Source organism: Ascaphus truei, chromosome 4 (genome assembly GCF_040206685.1).
Source record: "Ascaphus truei isolate aAscTru1 chromosome 4, aAscTru1.hap1, whole genome shotgun sequence".
NCBI lineage: Eukaryota > Metazoa > Chordata > Amphibia > Anura > Ascaphidae > Ascaphus > Ascaphus truei.
The window spans coordinates 246,871,044-246,892,339 of NC_134486.1; the positions used below are offsets into that span (position 1 = coordinate 246,871,044).

General features: G+C 43.8%; 1 protein-coding gene across 50 annotated transcripts in view; it reads right to left on the reverse strand.

The window, feature by feature from the left end:
- The window catches only part of TRDN (triadin), a 798,289-nt gene that overhangs the window by 386,612 nt on the left and 390,381 nt on the right, over positions 1 to 21,296 (reverse strand). For 49 of the 50 annotated variants that reach the window (XM_075597200.1, XM_075597198.1, XM_075597218.1 and 46 more), the window contains 2 exons: positions 14,540 to 14,572; positions 1,619 to 1,672 (listed from right to left, as the gene is read on the reverse strand). In XM_075597200.1, coding sequence (XP_075453315.1) covers positions 1,619 to 1,672; positions 14,540 to 14,572 — 87 coding nt within the window. The remainder of the gene's footprint in view (positions 1 to 1,618; positions 1,673 to 14,539; positions 14,573 to 21,296) is intronic. The other variant, XM_075597199.1, reaches the window with a different exon arrangement.

A 21,296-nucleotide genomic window follows, 5' to 3' on the forward strand; every position in this document is an offset into this window, starting at 1 on the left:
AAGAACTTTTATATTTTCATACCAGATATTTGCATATTATTGTTTGACCTGGAAGGAGGCTAGCTACCCAGGTGTGTAGCTTGGGACCTACTGTATAGTTAATCTCCCAAGGGGAGTAGAGTTCTATTGTATGGTTTGTTTTCCTTAATGGGGCGGTATGTCTATTCATTGCCTGACTGTGTAAAATAAACCACTAAGTTAAAAGCTTACCCATTGTTTGGGACTCTTCCTGACCCCACTGCCAGGCCATCCTGCCACAAGTCCCCTTGATGACGTAGATGACCTAATATGGTCCTATAGCACACCCCTCATGATGACCTATGTTCAAGCAACTACATCCTAAAGGGGTTTGGGACAGACCACAGACTGCTTCTAACCTTCAGAGCTACTGGGGATGGCACACAGAGATGGGACTGAGATGGGTAGAGTTGCACAGCTCATCTGAATGGACCATTTCTTTATGGACCATCCAGTGAAGGATTACCACTGTGGGGTCCCTTTCAGAAGCAGGGACTAGCATCGTTATTACTCAAAAGAAAAGCTTACTGGGCTGTGGATTTCTGCACATTGGTCTGCGGCACTGTAAGCAGTAAGTCTGGCTACTTCTATATGTTACTACCTAGAACTAGGAGCATCTAATCTACCTCACTAGCAAGAATGTTCTCATTGCCAAGGTTTTATATTGTCAATGACCACTAAAGAAAATTAAACTTAATGTTAAAATTGGCCAAACCAGGTTTGTGAAATGAGAAACTACCAAACACTTTACATTCCAAAATCAAAGCCAGAACCCGAATCTATTTATAACCAAAAGCTAAAACAATAACCTCAGGTTTAGTTTCCTTATTTTTGTGCCATTGGCCAGGAATTATTTTGTATGGTTTTTGTGTGTTTATTTTTATTGGCCATAATATTTAATTGGCCTCAATCAATGGTGGTTAGGCCTCCAGAGGGTGAGGGGGGTGGGGAGGAGAGAGGGGTGGTGGGGAGTGGTAGGAGGGGTTCACCCTTTGGTTACCTTAGCATTAGGAAAGTATTTCAAGGCAAAGCTTTACTACCCACTAAGGTGGCAAAGGGGGGTAGGTGGTATAGTTTAATGTTTATATAAACCACTGTGTAGCCCTTTGTGTTCAGCTAGTCATGGAAACCCATAGCTAGTTGACATATGTGTCTGCACTTTAATATATTTTTATTAATAATTTATCATCTATTTCAGGTTGGTTTACCTTACCTTGCCTATGTATATAATGGCCAATACATACATACTGTAGAACAGATAGGGCTAACACCAGCCATAGGTGATAAATTAGTTGCAGTCTTTCGGAATGTGATGAATAGCTATTTTAATTTTTTTTAAAATGGTATTTGGCCTCTATTTTATCGGATTTGATTTTTTAATGGATCCAATAAAAAGTGCTTCATTTTTTGAGGTGTGCAACGTTGATGTATTGTACAATAAAAATAAGGCACTTTTTTGGTGTAATAGTACTGCATTTTTAGGTTAACGTACAGTAGCTTGATGTATATAGGCCATTGACTCTTAATGTTCTTTGTACAAATACATCTTTGACTTTAATAACCTGCAAAAAAACTGAAAATTACAGTGCCAGTTGCTCACCTTTATTTTCCTTTGGTGTTACAATAGATGGTTTTACTTTGGATATTTCAGGTTCTATAAAAAAAAGGGGGGGAGATGAACTTTATATCAATTTATTGCACACAGTTGGAAAATTCTGGTATTATCTATGTGGTATGCGAAAATAATATTCCAATATCAGGGAATTACAACCCTCATGCAAATATCATAAAAATATATAGAAAATAACAATTAAACATGTCTGTAGTGTCTCATACTGTAGAGATTAGGATGTTGGTTTTCTGCTTCTCATTTTATATATTGCCACTCCTTTTAATCATTATTGCCAATTCTACCCAAGTAATTAGAAAAGTCTAATTATTTTAGTTTGTGTTCAAGAGCTATTAAATGCACCACTGAATAGTATGCTGAGTTTCTATAACAGCCTTTCCTGGGAGTAAACCAATTAAGAGATTAGTTTGTATATTTAGACCACTTGCTATGGCTATGAAGGTTTTGTATTAAAGTAAAGGCAACTCTAAAGAAGCGTTAGGCCTAGATGTACTAAACTCAGTTAGGCTAATTAATGTGACGTCAACCTAGCGGTAACTTAATATCATGTTAGGGGTAATGCTATATCCACAAAGGATGGTAAAATTACATTGTCATGTTTTCTCCCGTAAAGGTCATAGCTTTAATTATGACGGACGTTAGTGATAATGACATGAAAATGGTATGCAAATGAGACATTATCATATCATTAACTATCCACTAAAGTCTGTTAAGGGTAATGCAGCAATTTAATGTTAAGCTGTTTAAGTTAAACAAAAAAGGAAGAGTAGAGGATCCACGGATTTTATAAATGCAATTATTTATTGAAGCTAAATAAAGTGTCCAATGTTTTGGCTGTCACAGCAGCCTACTGTATGTCAAGGAGTGGCATTTGTCTGGACCTTAAGGGTACACTTTATATAGTAAGTGCAATAAATAATAGTCCAGGTGATTTAACTAATAGTCCAGGTGCATCCTATTATCTGTGTCAGGTGTCTTCAATCATCTCCTCATTGTGATCGCATGAATAGCTACAGGATAAGCGATTGCGGGATGTCCTTTTTGTGACGATAGTGAGGGTTTGGCCCGGGATTAACAGGGTTACCCCCCAAGGGCCCCCTCTAACCTCACCAGGGAGACAAGGGGTTAACTGGGCTGAGGCCCAGAAATGTGATTTGACCCTTGTTATAACATGAAAATGCTTATTCCCCTGTGTAAATGTATTGTTGCTGGATCAGTGTCTGCATAACACACCCACTGGGTCATAAGGGGTTAATGAGCTACAGTTTAAGAAAATTCCACTGTATGGAAATCTGGACTTCAAAGGGCTTAATTGAAGTTGAATGTGAAAAGCAGAAGGGTTTTTTAGTGTACAGTATGTTAATACCTGTTTGCAGCCAGCCCCTGAGTCTTGGGGTGCAGCCTCAGGGGAACCCCCCAAGTACCCACATATTAAAAATATAACTTTGTCATAAGAGGGACATATATTTTTGATAAAGTGCTTTTCTGGGGCAGTTTTTGAAATGTACAGGCAGAATGCCTGCCCTTTTGTAATGCATGAGGAACCAAATGGTCTTGACACCTTAAAGCTGGGTTACTTCTGTATGCTAGATAGGACATCTTGCTAGGTGTGATACATAGTGATCAAAAGGTAATTACCTAATTGTTTATGCGGGGAGCTAAAAGCCTGCTTCAAAGGGTTTATTGATGGGGGTAGGGGTGGAGCTACCCAAGAAGGGAATCAAAATGAGTAACCTTATTAAATATAAGAATATTATGAGATGCCTTTGGCTGAACATGCTAAGAATTACATATTTGTATTAGTGGGAGTTAGCCCATCCTTTTGAGTATAAACACTGTATATGTAACTGCTGCGAAATGCCAGATATTAATATCTCTATTAATTTTCATATTACACTGTAATGTTTGGTCTCTCTGCGAGCGTCAGGTGTGACGGAATGTATTAATATATCTCACCTGCCTGTATGTATTACTGAACTCAAGTTATGAGGTGATTTGCAGTAAATATGACATTTTGGTTGAGTTCTGAGGAACCCCTGTTGTGATGAGCAGGAAAGGCTAGAATTGACATCACCTGGTCATCAAAGGCTAAGTTGCTAATTGCTTATGCTTGGCCCAACGGACAAAAGGAACTAATCATAAAAGTGTGACCTTTCACACTGGACACTGGAAGTCCAAACTGAGCTTCAAAAGCTTCAAAGGGACTTTTGCTAGCCGTCGCGGCACCTAGGGTTAAAGAGATGAGTTTGACATAGTATATGTCAAAGCCACCCTTTACCCATTTTTCTTCATGCAAATGTTCTTCATGATCTTCATGTCTGCATGTCATCAGGCCTGTGTCTTTATGCAAGGTCTTGGGATGATGCAGGTTTTGCTGTATGACCTGCCTGTCTTGCTGTGATGTCAACTGATATATGGGAGAAGTGGCCCAGTCTGTATCCTGATGGCCTTCTGTCCTAATCTTTAAGTAAGTGTCTATATTTTGCCTGTTATTTGTATAATCTGTTGTGTTCACCTTTATCAAGGAATAAATTATATTTTATCAAATCTAAGTCTCGTCCCAGTTCAAACCCAGGTATATATATATTTATATATAGTTTTGGTGTAAATTACAGCCTGTCATAAGCTATCGTGACACTTCTGCACATGTGTAATTGACCAGAAACATATTACCAGAAAAATGACGTGACGTCAGACTCTCGAGATAACAGGATCAGATTTAATTAAGCCTGGAGACACTGAAATTAGGATACAAGGGGTGGCGCTGTGATCCTGCAGCTATTCATGTGATTACAATGAGGAGATGATTGAAGACACCTGACACAGATTATGGGATGCACCTGAACTACTATTTACAGACTATATAAAGTGGAACCTTATGGTCCAGACACATGTCACTCCTTGAAAAAGGCTGCTGTAACAACCGAAAAGTTGGACACATTCTTTGGCTTCAATAAATTATTGCATTTATAAATCCGGGGAGCCTCTACTCTTCCTTTTTTGTTTATCCTGTACCTGGATTGCAGCGGTCCTTCCCTTATCGAGTTAGAAAGCATCGGTATCAGTATCTTATATTTATTTTGATTATTGGTGTGAAGGGTTACCAGGTGTCCGGTACTGAACCGGACAGCCCGATATTTGGTTACTCTGTCCGGTAAAAATTGAGATAATACCGGACATGTGTGTATCCGGTATTATGTCTCCGGACTTAGTAACAAATCGTGGGATTTCCCCTGAGAAGGGAGTGAGCAGGGCTGCTGCTGCTGCTAGGGGGCTGAGCAGCTACCTCCGTTCTGATTGGCTGCTGCTGTGTAATGCAGCCAATCAGGGTGGAGGTGGCAGGAACATGGGGGTGGGGCCAAAGAGCGTAGGAAAAGCATGAAGCAGAGAGCGGTGAGGCTGTGTTCTGTCTCCTGTGTCTCCTGTGTCACCTGTGTGTATTTGTTCTGTTTTGTCCTGGTGTGTGTGTATTTGTACTTGTACTGTTGTGTGTGTGTTTTTTCTGACTGTCCTGGGGGGGGGGGGGGATAATGACAGGGAGGGGGGTGAGAGGATGAAGGGAGGGAGGTGGGGGAGGGGGAGAGGATGAAGGGTGTGTGAGAAAGGATGAAGGCAGGGGGGTGAGAGGGAATGAGGGGGATGAGAAAGTATGAAGGGGGTGATAGAGGATGGGGGGTGAGAGAGGATGAAGGGAGGGGGGTGAGAGAGGATGAAGGGAAGGGGGTTGAGAAAGTATGAAGGGGGGTGAGAGAGGATGGAGGGTGAGAGAGGATGATGGGAAGGCAGGTGAGAGAGGATAAACTGAGTGGTGGTGAAGATGAAGAGAGGGGGAGCTGAGAGGATGAAGGGAGGGGGTGATAGAGGATGAAGGGAGGGGGGTGAGAGAGGATGAATGGAGGGGGGATTAGAGGATGGAGGGGGGATGAGAGAGGATGAAGGGAGGGGGGATGAGAGAGGATGAAGGGAGGGGGGTTGAGAGGATGAAGGGAGGGGGTTGAGAGAGGATGAGGGGAGGGGGTGTGAGGACAAGGGGGGTGGGAGGGTGAGAGGATAAGGGGACAGAGGATGAGGAGGGGTGCAACAATCTTTAAATCTGTGGGAGGAGCATTAAGATCAGTATTGCTCGCCATGTACAGCATGGCTGCAGGTCAGTTTTTTATAAATGATCTGACAATGACATAATTTATTCTAAATTTCCCTCCAAGCATGCACCAATTTGCACTATTTCATATTCTATTTCCTAAAATAATCCTTGGAAGGGCACTCCCTCCCAAGACCCCTCCCCAGATTTTTAATAAAACAGAATATAAATTGGTGCAAATTGGTGAATACTTGGAGTGAAATTTATAAAAAAATTCGTACAGTAACAGTCAGGTAATTTATAAATAACATTCTTCCTCACCACCGGTTCTCGCGCGCATCGTACCTTTCACCATTTTGTCCAGTTTTTCTGGACAAGCTACCTGGCAACCCTATTGGTGTGCAGCATTTTCCAACATTACAAGCTGTTTAAGTTATACTGTACATAAACTTGCGTTACTCTCATCCACACATTGAAATAGGGCTTTTGCTGCGTCTGGATGGGTGTAATACCACAGTTAGGTATCATTTAAATAACAGTGTAATTTCCCAGCATTATTTCCCTCTGCTCTCTCCCTCCATTACAGCAACAGTCCTAGAAGAGAAACGCCAAGATCGTTATGCTACAATAACGTCACGTTAAGCCTATGCTGTTTTTCATATACTTACTGTAGCTTTGTGAATACCACATTAAGTCAGGGAACATAATAGCCAATTCTGTTTTAGGTAAAATCATGTTAAAGTATACAGTATATTCCTTGACCTGTTGGAGCTTAGTGCATTTAAACCTTAAGGATAATTTGTGTTTTGGGTACAGAAGTGCAACATGTTCATTTTCTGAGGTACACAAGCAGCACATTCACTGTAAAGTTCAATTAGTCACCTAAGATTTCCCTTAGATGTAAGTATATGTTTGTGACTGTGTTATAATGATAATACTTGTATTTGTGTTTTATTCCCTTATTCTGCATTTTGTGAATGATTATCGTCTTCATCCATGGTGATACTGAATATATCTTTCTACTGTTTTTTTTACCTTCTTCTGCACTAACTAATGAAAGGAAATGGTAACAGTAAATACCAATATAGAAGAAATCTGCCGACAGCTGTAAACTAATTTCGTTATCTTGGCAGAAGAGCACAACAAAATTACATGCTACTTATCAAAGTCCAGTGATCCATTGTTTGCCAGTTCGTAAATCTAAAAGCTGGCTTGTAGGTTTTCTTTTATTCAACTGAACAAGCAAGATTGGACCTTGGGCCCAGAGCTCTATGGGTGCGATCTATTTCTAGGTCTCTGACATCCAGCTCCGGAACAGCCATGAGGTATAGCTTACATAAGTAAGATCTTAGGGCTTCTGTTGAGACAGCATCAGGGATATTGCGGATCCACAGGTTTTGCCTGCGGGCCCTGTTTTCTTGGTTTTCAATATTGTCCTTTAAAGGCAAAAAATCCTCACCGAGGAGGAAGGACAGCGGGCACGGCTGCGCTACGAATAGACAAAGGCTGGACTGTGCTGTAGAAAACTTTATTATGGCATGGAAATTTAAAAAGTGAGAGGGGAAGGCACCCCCCCGCAACTCTCACGCGTTTCATCCACTCGGGGCTTTCTCAGCTATCCTAGATACTCACTGCCAGACCACATCCCAACCAGGGGTTTATGTCAATATTAAACTCCTTTATACCTTGTTCCTCCGGATAAAGCAGCACATCTATCACTAATATGGATTCAAGCACTGCAGCACTGGTTGATTGAGGGGTTAATATTCCTCAATGTTCTCTTTACTTGTTCTTTAAAGCATTGATTTCGTGGCCCAGTCTATTTAGCTCGTCCTCTGCTAATGATTGAGATATTAGCATGTCCTCCATTTTAATCTCCACTATGTCCGTTCGCCGAAAGAGGGAATTCATTTTGGATTTGAGGCCATTAATTGCAGTGCACAGGTCTTCTTGAAACCCCTGTCTCATCTTTGCAAATACTTTTTCCATATATTTTTCCAAATATTTTTTGGTTACTTTGCTGTTTTCCATCTCTGTCTGCATCCGCAGCTCAGACGGCTGCCCGTGAGGTGATTCTCCTGGTGCGCATGCTGCGGCACCATCTTGTGAATCGGCATTATGCTCCGCTGTGCACTGCCTCATAGCAACAAAACTGAGACACATCTGGGGTTTGTGTTTTGTTATTTTCCAGCCATATCCTGTCTGTTTGTATGTTATTTCCTTTGAATTTAGCATACATCTGGTTCGGTTTGTGCCCTATTTTGTTCTTTGCTCTCGGAGGGTCTCATGTGCTCCTCGCTCAGGCATCCATGATCGATGGCAACACCGGAAGTCTCCCCTGTTTGGACTTTCTAATGGGATAATGTCCAAGTCATTGCTTCTTTTTCTGCTGTTGGTGGTCTGCCCAAGTGGGAAGCATCCCCTGAAGTAATCCCAACTGCGCAAGCAGCTCTCCCACAGTGTGTCCAGGTAAGATCAGGTTAAGCTTGTTGTGTTCCTTTTTTTTATTTTTTTTTATTTTTTTTTATTAATGTGGGATATTTTATCTTCTCTCAGCCACCTCCAGCTAGGAAATGGCCACTGCTCCTCTCTGCAGACTACCCTCCTGGTCTGTATCCCAATAGGGGGGAACAGGGGTCTTGCTTTTGGAACTCGGGTCTTCTGGGCTGATATTGCTTATGGGGCCGTCTGCAGCCGCCTCCCTCTATCTGGTGTATGGTCCGGTTGGCCTCTAAGGGGCAGGGGTTAAGCTTTGGAGACAGAAGCAGCCCGCGTGGTCTGTTCAGCAGCAGAGAGAGTGCCTAAGCAAGATGAAAGCTCTCTCTCAATCCTCCCCCCGCCGTCTGACAGCCTCGCTAGGGTAAGGCTCCGACCAGGCAGAACAGGGGGATTCCCCCGTGAAGCCTCCACAGCCCGACAGTGCTCCAAACCAGGTACACTTATTTATTTATTTTGTGTTCGGTTTGTGCCCTATTTTGTTCTTTGCTCTCGGAGGGTCTCATGTGCTCCTCGCTCAGGCATCCATGATCGATGGCAACACCGGAAGTCTCCCCTGTTTGGACTTTCTAATGGGATAATGTCCAAGTCATTGCTTCTTTTTCTGCTGTTGGTGGTTTGCCCAAGTGGGAAGCATCCCCTGAAGTAATCCCAACTGCGCAAGCAGCTCTCCCACAGTGTGTCCAGGTAAGATCAGGTTAAGCTTGTTGTGTTCCTTTTTTTTTTTTTTTTTTTATTTTTTTTATTAATGTGGGATATTTTATCTTCTCTCAGCCACCTCCAGCTAGGAAATGGCCACTGCTCCTCTCTGCAGACTACCCTCCTGGTCTGTATCCCAATAGGGGGGAACAGGGGTCTTGCTTTTGGAACTCGGGTCTTCTGGGCTGATATTGCTTATGGGGCCGTCTGCAGCCGCCTCCCTCTATCTGGTGTATGGTCCGGTTGGCCTCTAAGGGGCAGGGGTTAAGCTTTGGAGACAGAAGCAGCCCGCGTGGTCTGTTCAGCAGCAGAGAGAGTGCCTAAGCAAGATGAAAGCTCTCTCTCAATCCTCCCCCCGCCGTCTGACAGCCTCGCTAGGGTAAGGCTCCGACCAGGCAGAACAGGGGGATTCCCCCGTGAAGCCTCCACAGCCCGACAGTGCTCCAAACCAGGTACACTTATTTATTTATTTTGTGTTCGGTTTGTGCCCTATTTTGTTCTTTGCTCTCGGAGGGTCTCATGTGCTCCTCGCTCAGGCATCCATGATCGATGGCAACACCGGAAGTCTCCCCTGTTTGGACTTTCTAATGGGATAATGTCCAAGTCATTGCTTCTTTTTCTGCTGTTGGTGGTCTGCCCAAGTGGGAAGCATCCCCTGAAGTAATCCCAACTGCGCAAGCAGCTCTCCCACAGTGTGTCCAGGTAAGATCAGGTTAAGCTTGTTGTGTTCCTTTTTTTTATTTTTTTTTTATTTTTTTTATTAATGTGGGATATTTTATCTTCTCTCAGCCACCTCCAGCTAGGAAATGGCCACTGCTCCTCTCTGCAGACTACCCTCCTGGTCTGTATCCCAATAGGGGGGAACAGGGGTCTTGCTTTTGGAACTCGGGTCTTCTGGGCTGATATTGCTTATGGGGCCGTCTGCAGCCGCCTCCCTCTATCTGGTGTATGGTCCGGTTGGCCTCTAAGGGGCAGGGGTTAAGCTTTGGAGACAGAAGCAGCCCGCGTGGTCTGTTCAGCAGCAGAGAGAGTGCCTAAGCAAGATGAAAGCTCTCTCTCAATCCTCCCCCCGCCGTCTGACAGCCTCGCTAGGGTAAGGCTCCGACCAGGCAGAACAGGGGGATTCCCCCGTGAAGCCTCCACAGCCCGACAGTGCTCCAAACCAGGTACACTTATTTATTTATTTTGTGTTGTGCGCAGGGAGGGGGGGAAGGGACGGAGCCTGCAGCATTGATGAAGGGGCTGCCTCCATCTTACCTTGCGGCTGTAGTGATCTTTAGTGGGGAGTTTTTGAGCCTTACTTGGGTGTTCCGCTCTTCACCGCAGCTATCCTGACAATCAGTCCGGATCCCGCCGGACTTCCGAAGCTCCGCAGTTCCTTCTTTCTTCTAAGTGTACTGTGTGGTCTTGGCAGCCATTTACAAGTTTGGAACAGGAAGGGAAATGATCTCCGGTGCCTATGGTTCTTAAAAGACCCTTTGAAGTGTCAGCAAAGTCTTTTTTTGCAACCAGGGGATCTCACCAGTTGGTTGATCTGATTTTTAAAAATCTTTTATCTATTCTTTTCCTTTATTACTTTATTCCCCTTGAAGGAGCAGAGGTGACCTGCGTCTTTCCCGCTCTGCATCCAGGCCCCGCCCCCTGATTTGCATTCATTTTAAGGGTGCCAAGAGACTTTCCTGACAGTAGCGACTTCACAACCCATTTAGAAGGAGAGGAAAGTAGGGAAGGAGAGAGCCTCCAAATAAATGAACCTATGATCCACACAGGGAGACAAATGATACCAGCATAACACATCTGACAGAGAGATAAGGGGAATATGCAAATGTTACATATTTATATTTGCATTATCTCAGGTATCTCTCTGTCTGTCTCTCCAGTTTAAAGCATAGGCCACATACAGAACTAGCATTACCTCACCAATGAAATGTGTACATTTCACAGAACAAATATAAGTCATAAAAAGTTGAAAGCCATAAAGGATAGTCTATCCACCCCTTATTGTAAGACAGCAATGTTATGGATAGATAACGTACTTGTTTAATTTTTAAGGGAATAGTTGTTAATACTATTTTACATGAACATTTTTTTAAATTACCAAATGTAGCTTTTACATTTTTTAGAATATGATGCAGACTTGCATTTATCAAAGCAATACTTTGCAAATCAAATAGCATTAAACATTTGTACATACAGTTAAATTGCTTTGTTATGCATTACATAACATGCAAATTATACTAAAATGCAAACACCACTAGACCCACATACAGATGCAGCGGCCATTATTTTAACAAATCACGCAGTGTATACCTCGGAATAACCATGTCATGCGCGGGATTTCTTCCAAAGGTACCAACTTAAGACACGAGTGCAGGTGAGTGCAGAAAATGGCATTTTAGTGTTCTGTTTTTTAAACACCTGAAATTGACACAGTAGCACAGTACTGTACACATTACAATTCATTAATTTCATTGCATTTAATTGCACACAATCCATAAAATTCAAACAAAGCAACCGCGATAAACACGTGTGCTGGGGCGATTGGCCGCGTTCATGCCACGTGGAGTACAGCAGCGCACACGAAAACAGCGCCGTGGTTTGTTAAAATAATGGCCGTTGCATCTGTATTGTACCTCTTTTCTTAGGTTTGTCTGCTTTTGCTTCAAAAAACACAAGCAGTATTTCTGTAGATACTGTATCACAGATAATATTGTCAGATCATTTTGATGCATAAATCATGTGAAAAAGTAATTAACTGAGGGGAAGAATGTTGTACAGGCAGTCCTCGGTTATCCAACGGAATCCGTTCTGGAAGTAGCGTTGGATAGTGAAACCATTGTAAAGTGAGTCCCATGTTAATCAGTGGCGGTGAGCGCATTCAGGCATCGGATAACGCATTCCAGCGTCGAAAAAATGCCCATAGGGTTGCATTGAAAAGCGTTGGATATGCCATTCGTTGTAAAGTGAAACGTTGGATAGCGAGGACTACCTGTATGTCTCATTTATGATATGTACAGTTCATCTGGTAATTAGTTCCTCCTATCTCCTAACCATTAAATTAAGAATAATTTATTCATTTAAGAAGTAAAAGCTATCTTGATATACTGGTGCATACAACCCGTACACATGGCTCTATTAGCATCAATTTCCTTGCAACAGCATAATTCTTTTTATAAGTAGCCCCCTACATGTTTTTGAAATATTCAATGTGATATTTTCAATAACTGAAGTTAACCTTAAATAAAGGTATGGCTCAGTCACACAACTAAAATCTAGTAAATTACAATTAGTTTTAAGCTTACCTTATTGGTCACCGACATGGATACACTGTAGTTTAACTCTACCCCTTATCAGTAGGATTATATTTATAATGGTTATGGTATATGCATATTGTATGATTTATGGGCTTAAATGAAGACTGCTCACAATCATAAACTTGGTGTTGGTAAGCCTGTTCTCTCCTTCACCATGCCCCAATATGCATCAGTGCATCGCCTAAACTATACATTTTAGGAAATATACAATACATGAGCATGTGGTTCCCTTTTAGGATTGGGACCTTACGCTTCTTAGATTATTTCCTACCAGAGGGGAGAGCCAGACTCGGCAGTTGAGGAGTGTGTTGTCGGCCAATCCGAAAGTTAGGATGAATAGAAGTACCCCCCTCCCTCAACAACCCACCTGTTAATGTACCCAAACCCTCCTCTCCTGCACACCCTTCACCCCAACAACCCAAGGGTGAAGACTTTAATCCAAACATGGCTGGTGTTACCACTAGGTGACTTGGGCGGCAGAGTTTGAGGGGCGTTAGAGGGGCAGCGGAAGCAGTAGAATAGGAAGGATGCAGATGGCGGCAGCAGAGGAGAATGATGGCAGGAGTAGAGCAGGGCGGGAGAGGAGGACAGCGGGTGTTGATGGCAGAGGAGGAGTATGTCGGGCGGCAGTGGAAAAAGAGGATGGAGGATCGTGGGAGTGGAGAAGGGTGGCACAGGAGGATGGCTGTGGAGGAGAGTGCCCTACCATCCTGCTCTGCTCCAGCGGTCCTCAGTCCTCTTCTCTCCTCAGTCCTCTTCTCCCACCGCCGCCCACTCTCTTCCACCTCTGCTGCCCTGCTCTGGTCATGCCATTCGCTGTCCTCTTCTTCTGCCTCAGCCTGATCTCCTCCTCCTCTGTCTTTTTCTCCCGCTGCTGCATGCCTTCCTCCTCCTCTGCTGCCCTGCACCACCAAAGTCAGGTAGGTGAGAGAGAAAAAGGAGGGATGAGAAGATAAAAAGGAGGTGGGTGAGAGAAAAAGAGGAGAAGGAGGGGGGTAAGAGAAGGAGGATGTAAGAGGAAGAGGCAGAGTGGGTCAGGAAGAGGAGGAGAAGGTGCCTGAGAGAGGAAAAGGAGAAGGAGTGGGTGAGAGGAAGAGAAGGAGGGTGAGAGAGGAAGGGGGTGATTGAGAAAGAGGACGAGGGGGTGTGATTGAGGAGGAGTGGGAGGGGGCATGAGAGGAAAATGAGGGGGGTAAGAAAGAATGGAGCTATAATAACATTTTTACAAATCTGAAAGTTAGTCTGAAAGTTCAAGGGAGGGGCCCAGGACTGAAGATTCACCTAGGGTGCTGAATACCCTTGCACCGGCCCCGAGTCCAAGGCCCCAGCAAAGCAGTCAGTGACCCTATTTTTTCATAATATTGTTACAAATGTTTTAATGTGTACGGTATAAAATACCACCATGGTGCATTGGTAATACCATGATGCAATTGGAAATATCCATACTGTATGTTATCCTATTGTGGGCCAAGATGATGATGAATTATTAGGGCATTCATAGGAGTTCATTTAAAAGCAATATAGTCAGTTAGAATTTTTTGTTATATCAGTTTTCAAATGTTTCCATTTGAGTTTGTACTGAATTTACTGTATGCATGGGTATTACATATGAGCTGTAGAAGTAGCTTAGGGGTAGAAGACTGCCTTTTATGTGTTGAACATTCCCTTGTGCTAGCCTTGGCTTCCTTTCAATATGCTGTGAAGCTGCCGCCTTTTTGGTGTCATTAAATGAAGCTAAACTCTTATCCTGTACAGGAAAGAAGCATCATACTGAATAGGAGGCCTTGTGACCATGGGTAATAACTTTTATCTGCCAGGGCATTAAACATAAAAAATAGATTGTAAGCTCTTTATGGCAAATTGTGCTTCCCTATGCATATTGCTGGCTTGATATCATTTAAACTATTCTTATTATAGATTTAACCCTATATAAAAAAAGACACGTTTTAACAATTTCACTACAAAAGAATCGGGCGACCCATCTAAACTCTCTATCAACTGCAATGAAAAGTTTTGTTTATTTATATATTTTCATTAAATATTTTTTACTTTGGAATATGACTTTACAGTACATTTAAAATCCCACTACTTGTATTGTAGGTAGACATTGGATCAATATCAAACTCCTAAAAAAAATTGCCACAAGTAAAAGAAAATTTTGAAAAACTTGAATTTCCATTTTTTTATTTTTTTTTATCTTTCAGTGGTTTGTGACTTCTCATCACAAGTTCATGTCAGTAAGATTTAAAATCAACCATTTCCCAGCTGAAAATAGCAGAACCAATTTCAACACAAATTTACCTTTCTGCTTAGGCTTTTCCAAAATGGCTTTTGCTATAAAAAAGTTGGAAAGTCGAAGAATGTTATTTTGAAATTAATTTGAAGAAATTTGATTACATTCTGTGTAAATGATTTATCTATAACACAATTAAAACACATCATCTATTTAATAGTGTTTCCCCAACCCAATCGCAGATAGGGGCCATTACGAGCTGTTTGGTGCATATACCTGATGGCAACAGGAGGGCTGAGTCATACGCCGATGGTAGTGGGGACACAGGAACAGGCTTCTGGGGTTCATACCCCACATATTTACTTAGCAGTGCAGCGCCTCCATCTGCCGTGGACTCCAGGAACTGAAGGTGATATTCCACGGTAGAACTTATTACCTCTCCCTCCAGGAAGGTCACGCACCAGACAGGAGGTATATTGCAAAACAGGAACGGTTTATTACTACACTTTTGCAGTAACAGTTACTCAGCAGTCTTCTGCCGGATACAGTCAGTCAGCTCCATTGTCAATGAAGATGGTCCCTGGACAATTACTAAAGGCCAAGGGCACCTCCAGCCATCCTAGCTTTTCCCCACCTCTCTAATGGAGGCAGAGGTATGGTCCACACTCACTCTCCCCCGCAGGGAAGAGCACATGGGAAGACTCCAATCTCAGGCTCCCAATTGTGTGACCTTCCTTCCTCGGATGGGAAGGAACAATTCTAACTTCAGGGCGCTCCTGCCCTTAAGTACAGCCAGAAGGCGGGCAGCCCGTTGTCCCAGCTATTACAGGATGTACCACCCTCTGCTAACACTCAAGTGCAGTACTAAAGGTGAAGAGGTAGACCAAGCTTATTTAGTCTTTTAATTACCGGGATCATTGATTGAGAAAAGCAGAGAGATAAAAATAAATTGCGTTTATTCACATAACAAACATACACAACTATGTTACACAAATTACAGGAAAAAGACACACTTACTCTGGAAACTGGGATAACAAAACTAATCTTTTCTAGTTGCAAACACACAGCAAAATTATTCCTGGCCACTTTTCCTTCCTGTGGCCTCTTGCTGTTGAATTCCGGTCACTTAGCCTCTTAGAAATGTAGATGATTTATTCAGAGCTGGAACTTCTCAAATGGGACGGAACCTCAGGTGAATCACACAAGATGGAACTGATGGAACTCATGAAAAACTTTGATGGATCTGATGGAACTCTTTGCATGATAGAACTGATGAACTAACTCTCTGACTGACTGCATGACTTTTTAAAACCCCCAAAAGTCCATCCTGTCAGTCTGCAGCGAATCACTGCGTGGGAATTTTATCCCTGGCCAATGGGCATGCTACGCCAGTACCCTGGCAGAAGCTTCAGAACAGTGACTGCGCATGTGCAACAAAACTGTCATCTTCCCCCCACTGGCCACTTGCCACTTAGCATATGCCATCCTGTTTTCTTCATGAATGCCGCTCAGTCTAGCTAGGCCAAAGGGACCCTTTTGATCTAAGGATATTGGGGCTTCCATTAGCACGGAAGGGCTAACAAATTATTTGGTCTTTCCTGCTAACAAGAGGTTAACACCTTTGAATCCTGCTAAGCATTTCAAAGCCCAGGCTTACACACCCTACGTGTCAACAAAAGGTTTAACACCTCTTGGACAAATGTCTCTGAAGCTCCCTCTGCTTCTATGCATATGGGCTGTTTATCTAACTGACTTCCTATGACATTACTTCAAAAACCTACTTATAAATCTTGGGGGATGGTTAAAACCCATTCTCTTTTCCCTTACTCAAAAACATTGTTATCATAATTCATACATTTAACACATTATATGATTTCCCCCCTGAACCCTATTTTAATAAAACAAACTTCCTCTATACCAGGCAACCCTGTGCCTCATATTACCTTTTCCTGGATTATGCTGAAGCAGGACATCCTAGGGGTGAGTTGCAAGAATGTTTTCAGGATGGGGGTCTGGCTAGAGCACTGGGCTTCCATGTATCCGAGAATCTCACTGATTCCCAGATACATTTCTGGGGTAACTCATAACTTGGGAACCCCATTACCTAGCCACGATCTGTACTGTAACAACTTTCTCCGGCAAACCCACCCTGAAACTAACCTACTGAAAATCTCCCTGTCCCAGCACCTCTGGAAAAGGTAAAGCACAAAAATGGCAGTTGTCTCATATTTTGCACACAGTCACAGTAATGCATACACAATGCCCAGGCCCAAGAGCTGACACTCTAGGTCCCCAAAACACGGGTCAGGGGTAAACAAGTGGGCTTGACCTTTATTATAAGCCTGGTTAACCCTTTCATCACCACACCCCATACCAACTACTGGCAACCTGATAGTACCAGGGTTTACTGCCAACCCATTGAGTAGAATAGTAGCCAGGGGTGGCCCTGATAAATCTATCTACATTGTATATTACTGTAAGTCTAACTTAATTTTTCCAATTTAAATTGCACCAGGGGTTACTGGAAATACACCACTAGCTTAGTGATATGTTGTGGCATTAAGTAGACTGTATTTTCTATGCATCAAATGTAACAATATTCGAGCACTAATACATTTGACAAAACTCTTTTAGATAGACAAGTTGTTGCCAGGCCAGTTACAGTGGTTCTCAAACTGCTCCTCAGGGACCACCGGCCACACCGCATGAATTGCACAAACATGAATTAATCTGATCTGAACATGAATAGAATGTTAGGTGGTTACCTCAGAAACTTGGTCAGGCTCAGTACCCTGATGAGAAGTCTTTTCAGAGTGTAGCCGTGTCCCCTCTTACCTCCGGTGCCGGGGAGGGGGCGGCTGTGGTGTATGGGAGCGTAGGAGCTCCTTGGCATACCCGGCAAGTGTGGGCCGCCATCTTGTAATTCACCCATGCGCAAATGCAGCTGTGTGCATGCACAGAGAGGTGAGACGTTGCGGCGGCAATTTTAGGTTTACGCATGTGCAGTGGAGTCTTTGCGCATGCACAGCCCCCAGAGTTGCAGTGGCCATCTTAGGAGAGGCTACGCAAGGGACTACATGTTCCAGAAGCCTGAGGGACATGCAGGTAGAATGTTGACACAGTTTGGCAGCTACAGGCAGTTACAAGCAGTTGCTGGAGTATCTGGCAGTTACTGACAGTTGGAAGAAGGGGAGAACTGTTGAGGTAGTGTCCAGGGAGCAGTGCTCCCCTGGACTAGGACTAGGTTTTTCCCTTAGGTCCCAGCTAGGTCCTAAGTCCCCTTATAGATTGTGGCTGCTATAGGGAAGACCCCAGACAGGAACGTTAACCTTTAGCCTTATAGTTTCAGGTGTAGCAGCAGTGAAGAGATGCCATGCGGTGAGCTGCAGCCTGTCATTTGGGATCAGACATCAGGCAACTATAGACATTAAGGGGCACCCTCCAGTTGGAGCTCCCTCAAGAGGCGGATACCTATGCGGACCAGAGAGAGAGGTTTCAGCAGACGTCGTGGGATCAGACGGATCCTTTTTGTTCATTCAGCGGTACCTGGGTACAGGAGTGCACAGGGAGGTAAAGTGCACCAACGGTCCACAGGGGTAGCGCATCTCCCTACACGTGGGTGGGACTGACTCTCATTGGGGAGGAAACTAACGGTATAGGTGCCATGCACCCTAGGTACTTTGGGGGACACTCACCCTGTTTTGTTATTATTGTTTTGTGTACGTTATATTGTATGTTAGGTTGTATCGTTATTCTGTTGTTAGTAAACCAATTGTTATATACTGGTCTGTGTATCATTTTTCTGTAAGTTGTCCTGAAAGGGCTTATCCCACTGCACTGGGATCCATCTCAGGTGGAGGCGCTGCACTGAGGAGAACGAGAGCTCACCCCAGGCTCCCAGCTGTGGAGGCCTTCTGTGAGCCACAGGTAACGGCAGCACTTGTAGTTCCCTTAGACATGGGAAAAAGGGGCTACAAGAGCATAACTTAATTTATTGAGAACCCCTACATCTGTATCAACCCAATGAAGGACATCTTAAAGGGTTCCCCAAGAGCTTCTCCCCTCTGCACAGAACCAGCGCTAAGAGTGAACACATGCAATTGCTTGCTATGTTTCGTCAGCCCAACCCTCTGGAATGTATTCTGCCCTGGACAAAGCACTTTCAGAGCACAAATTCATTCATTGAGAGCCCTTTCTGCCCACATCTGCATCATCCCAAATGCGGACAGCCAAAGGGTGTCAGCCAGATGCTGGCTTTCGCTGATATTTGTTAATGTTACAGCCTGGGTTGACACAATCTATTGAATGATAACCTGGAGACTTTTTCCAATTCAATTTCAATAATAACATATTTATAGACTTAATTTAGTCGCCCCCCCCCCTGCCTGTTGTACTGAAATCCTAATTACATGAAAAAAAAAAAAGAAACTGTATAAATCCATATTCAATACAGTATACAGCTGAGCCCCCTTATAACGCCGTGCTTGTGGTCCAAAGAATCACACCACGTTATAAGCATATCGCGTTGAAATAATGTACAATTGTATTTATTGTACAATAAAGTATTTAAGAAACCAATAATCGTGTTGTAAAGTATTCATAAATATAAAAATTGGGAGCCACGCTTGCATCGTGTTATAAGCGGATTCGCGTTGTAACGGAATGGGGTTCAGCTGTATATGTTAGAACAAATGGGGTTATAATGGGGTTCAGCTGTATATGTGAGAACAAATACGTAAAAATACTTGCATATTTCAACATTTTTAAAACAGCAAAACATGACAAATTTTATATGGGTTTTTAAAAGAAATCCGTTTAGTAGTATAACATAGTACTGGCTTGACTTTTTTTTCTCTCACCCTCCTCATCCTCTTTCTCTCGCACTCTCTCCTCATCCTCTTTCTCACCCCCTTCATCCTCTCTCTCTCACCCTCCTCCTCATCCTCTCTCAACCTCCATCCTCCCACCCCCTCATCACCTGCGCATCTCACTCCTTTCAGCCCTCTACTAATCTCACCTCCTCAACAATGGCTACCTGGCTTCAGTGGAGGAGGAGGAATGTGGGTGAGGAGGACCTCGGAAGTGCAGCAGAGCAGTAGCAGAGGAGGGGGCGGTGGGAGAAATGGACGGCTGCACGCCAGAGAGGTGCAGCGCAGCAGAGAAGTTGGATAGCGGGAGCGAACTTGAAGCAGGGTGGCAGAGAAGGACGACTGCCAGGGAGGAGCTTGCAGTAGCACACACCGGAAGTCAGTGAAGACTTCTGCGTTAGACCGCTGAGTCACGCTCCTCCCTGGCTGTCCTCCTCTGTCACCCTATTTTGCTCTCGCTGTCCAACTCCTCTGTCACCTTGTGCTGCTCCGGCGGTCCTCCCGTCCTCTTCTACCGCCGCCACTCCCCAGTTTGTGCACCCCTGGAGTAGATACTCAAAGTATTTTTGCTAGAAAAATAAAAATATACAAAATCTGTTTCTACCAGTTCCATATTGGACTTGTAACACCTCAGCTGCTTAAAGATAGAAGCAGCAATCAAAGATAAATATGCACACATTTAAAGGTGTGGGTTTTAAAGTACGTCATAATGAAGGCTTCCAAAGTTTGAAAAGTACAGTAGTTTGATTACTTTTTCTGGACAAACTTATTACCTTTCTGCATGTATACATTACAAGTAAGTATATATTTATATACTGTATAGTTATAAAGCAGTGAGTTTCCAAAGTTGAACCATGTTAATTTAAGTTCCATGGACCCCTTGTTTCCGGAGATACTTGCCTCCGAAGGTGCTGCCGGTACTTCATTATTCTTTCATCTCCCACACCCCGCAGGCTAATAGGAAGCAACAATGGATGATATTGTGGCTTTCTATTGGCTCCAGTGCCACGGAAGATTTAAGCCTCCATATTTTTACCCAGCCAGGGATTCAACCGGGAGTTCTTTCAGAGCCAAGTATCACAGTTCAGCACTGGAGCCCAGCTGCTTCATACCTAGAAAAAGAAAACCACCCTGGGCAGAACCCCACTGTTAAACACAGAAAAAAATGCCTAATGTGCTTATTCTATTTAAAGCAGCAATCAACCCCCAGGAACATTTAGTTTTGTTTTACTTTATTTGAACAAAGTATTCCCAATATTCAAGAAATGTTACTTCATCTCCAAACCAAAAATAAGGGACGGGGGTTGGCGGGGGGGGGGGGGGGAATTGCAAACCAGGGTCATTCTCACTCTGGTGGCAAAAAGAAGGTTGTGATGTAATTGCGAGATGTCACAATTGTCTGTTGGGTGATGCCTCAGCCATCTATTTACAGTTTGGAACAAGGGAAAAATCAGTTACATTTATCTGCCACCTGGAGGTCACCAGAGCTGGGAGAATCTCTGTTCATCCACATAAAAATGGACAATTGAGCAGCCAGATTGCTGCTTTGTGATATATATTTCTATGATATATATATATATATATATATATATATATATATATGTAGCCCCGAGGTAAATTTACACTTTCTGGCCCCCCTCCGCGAGTGCCGTGTGGTAGCGGGTGCCGCCGGAGGCTGCGACGGACCCGCCGGCACTTCGCGAGGGTGGGGGCCAGTGCAGGGAGCAGCGCAAGGTATTGCGGTGCAGGACGGTTGCCGGGGACGCGATCTGGCCGTCGCTAAGGCCGCGATCGCGTTGCCACCGGCTCGGCGGCTGAAGGAGAGGGCGCCGCCATTGCGCGTTAGTTCGCGCATGCGCAGTAGGCAGCAAGCGCAAGGTAGGACCCCAGAGCTAGGGAGAGATCGCGCGAGAGTAGGGAAGGGTAGAGGGAGGTTGTGGCGGCCATTAGGAGTTCG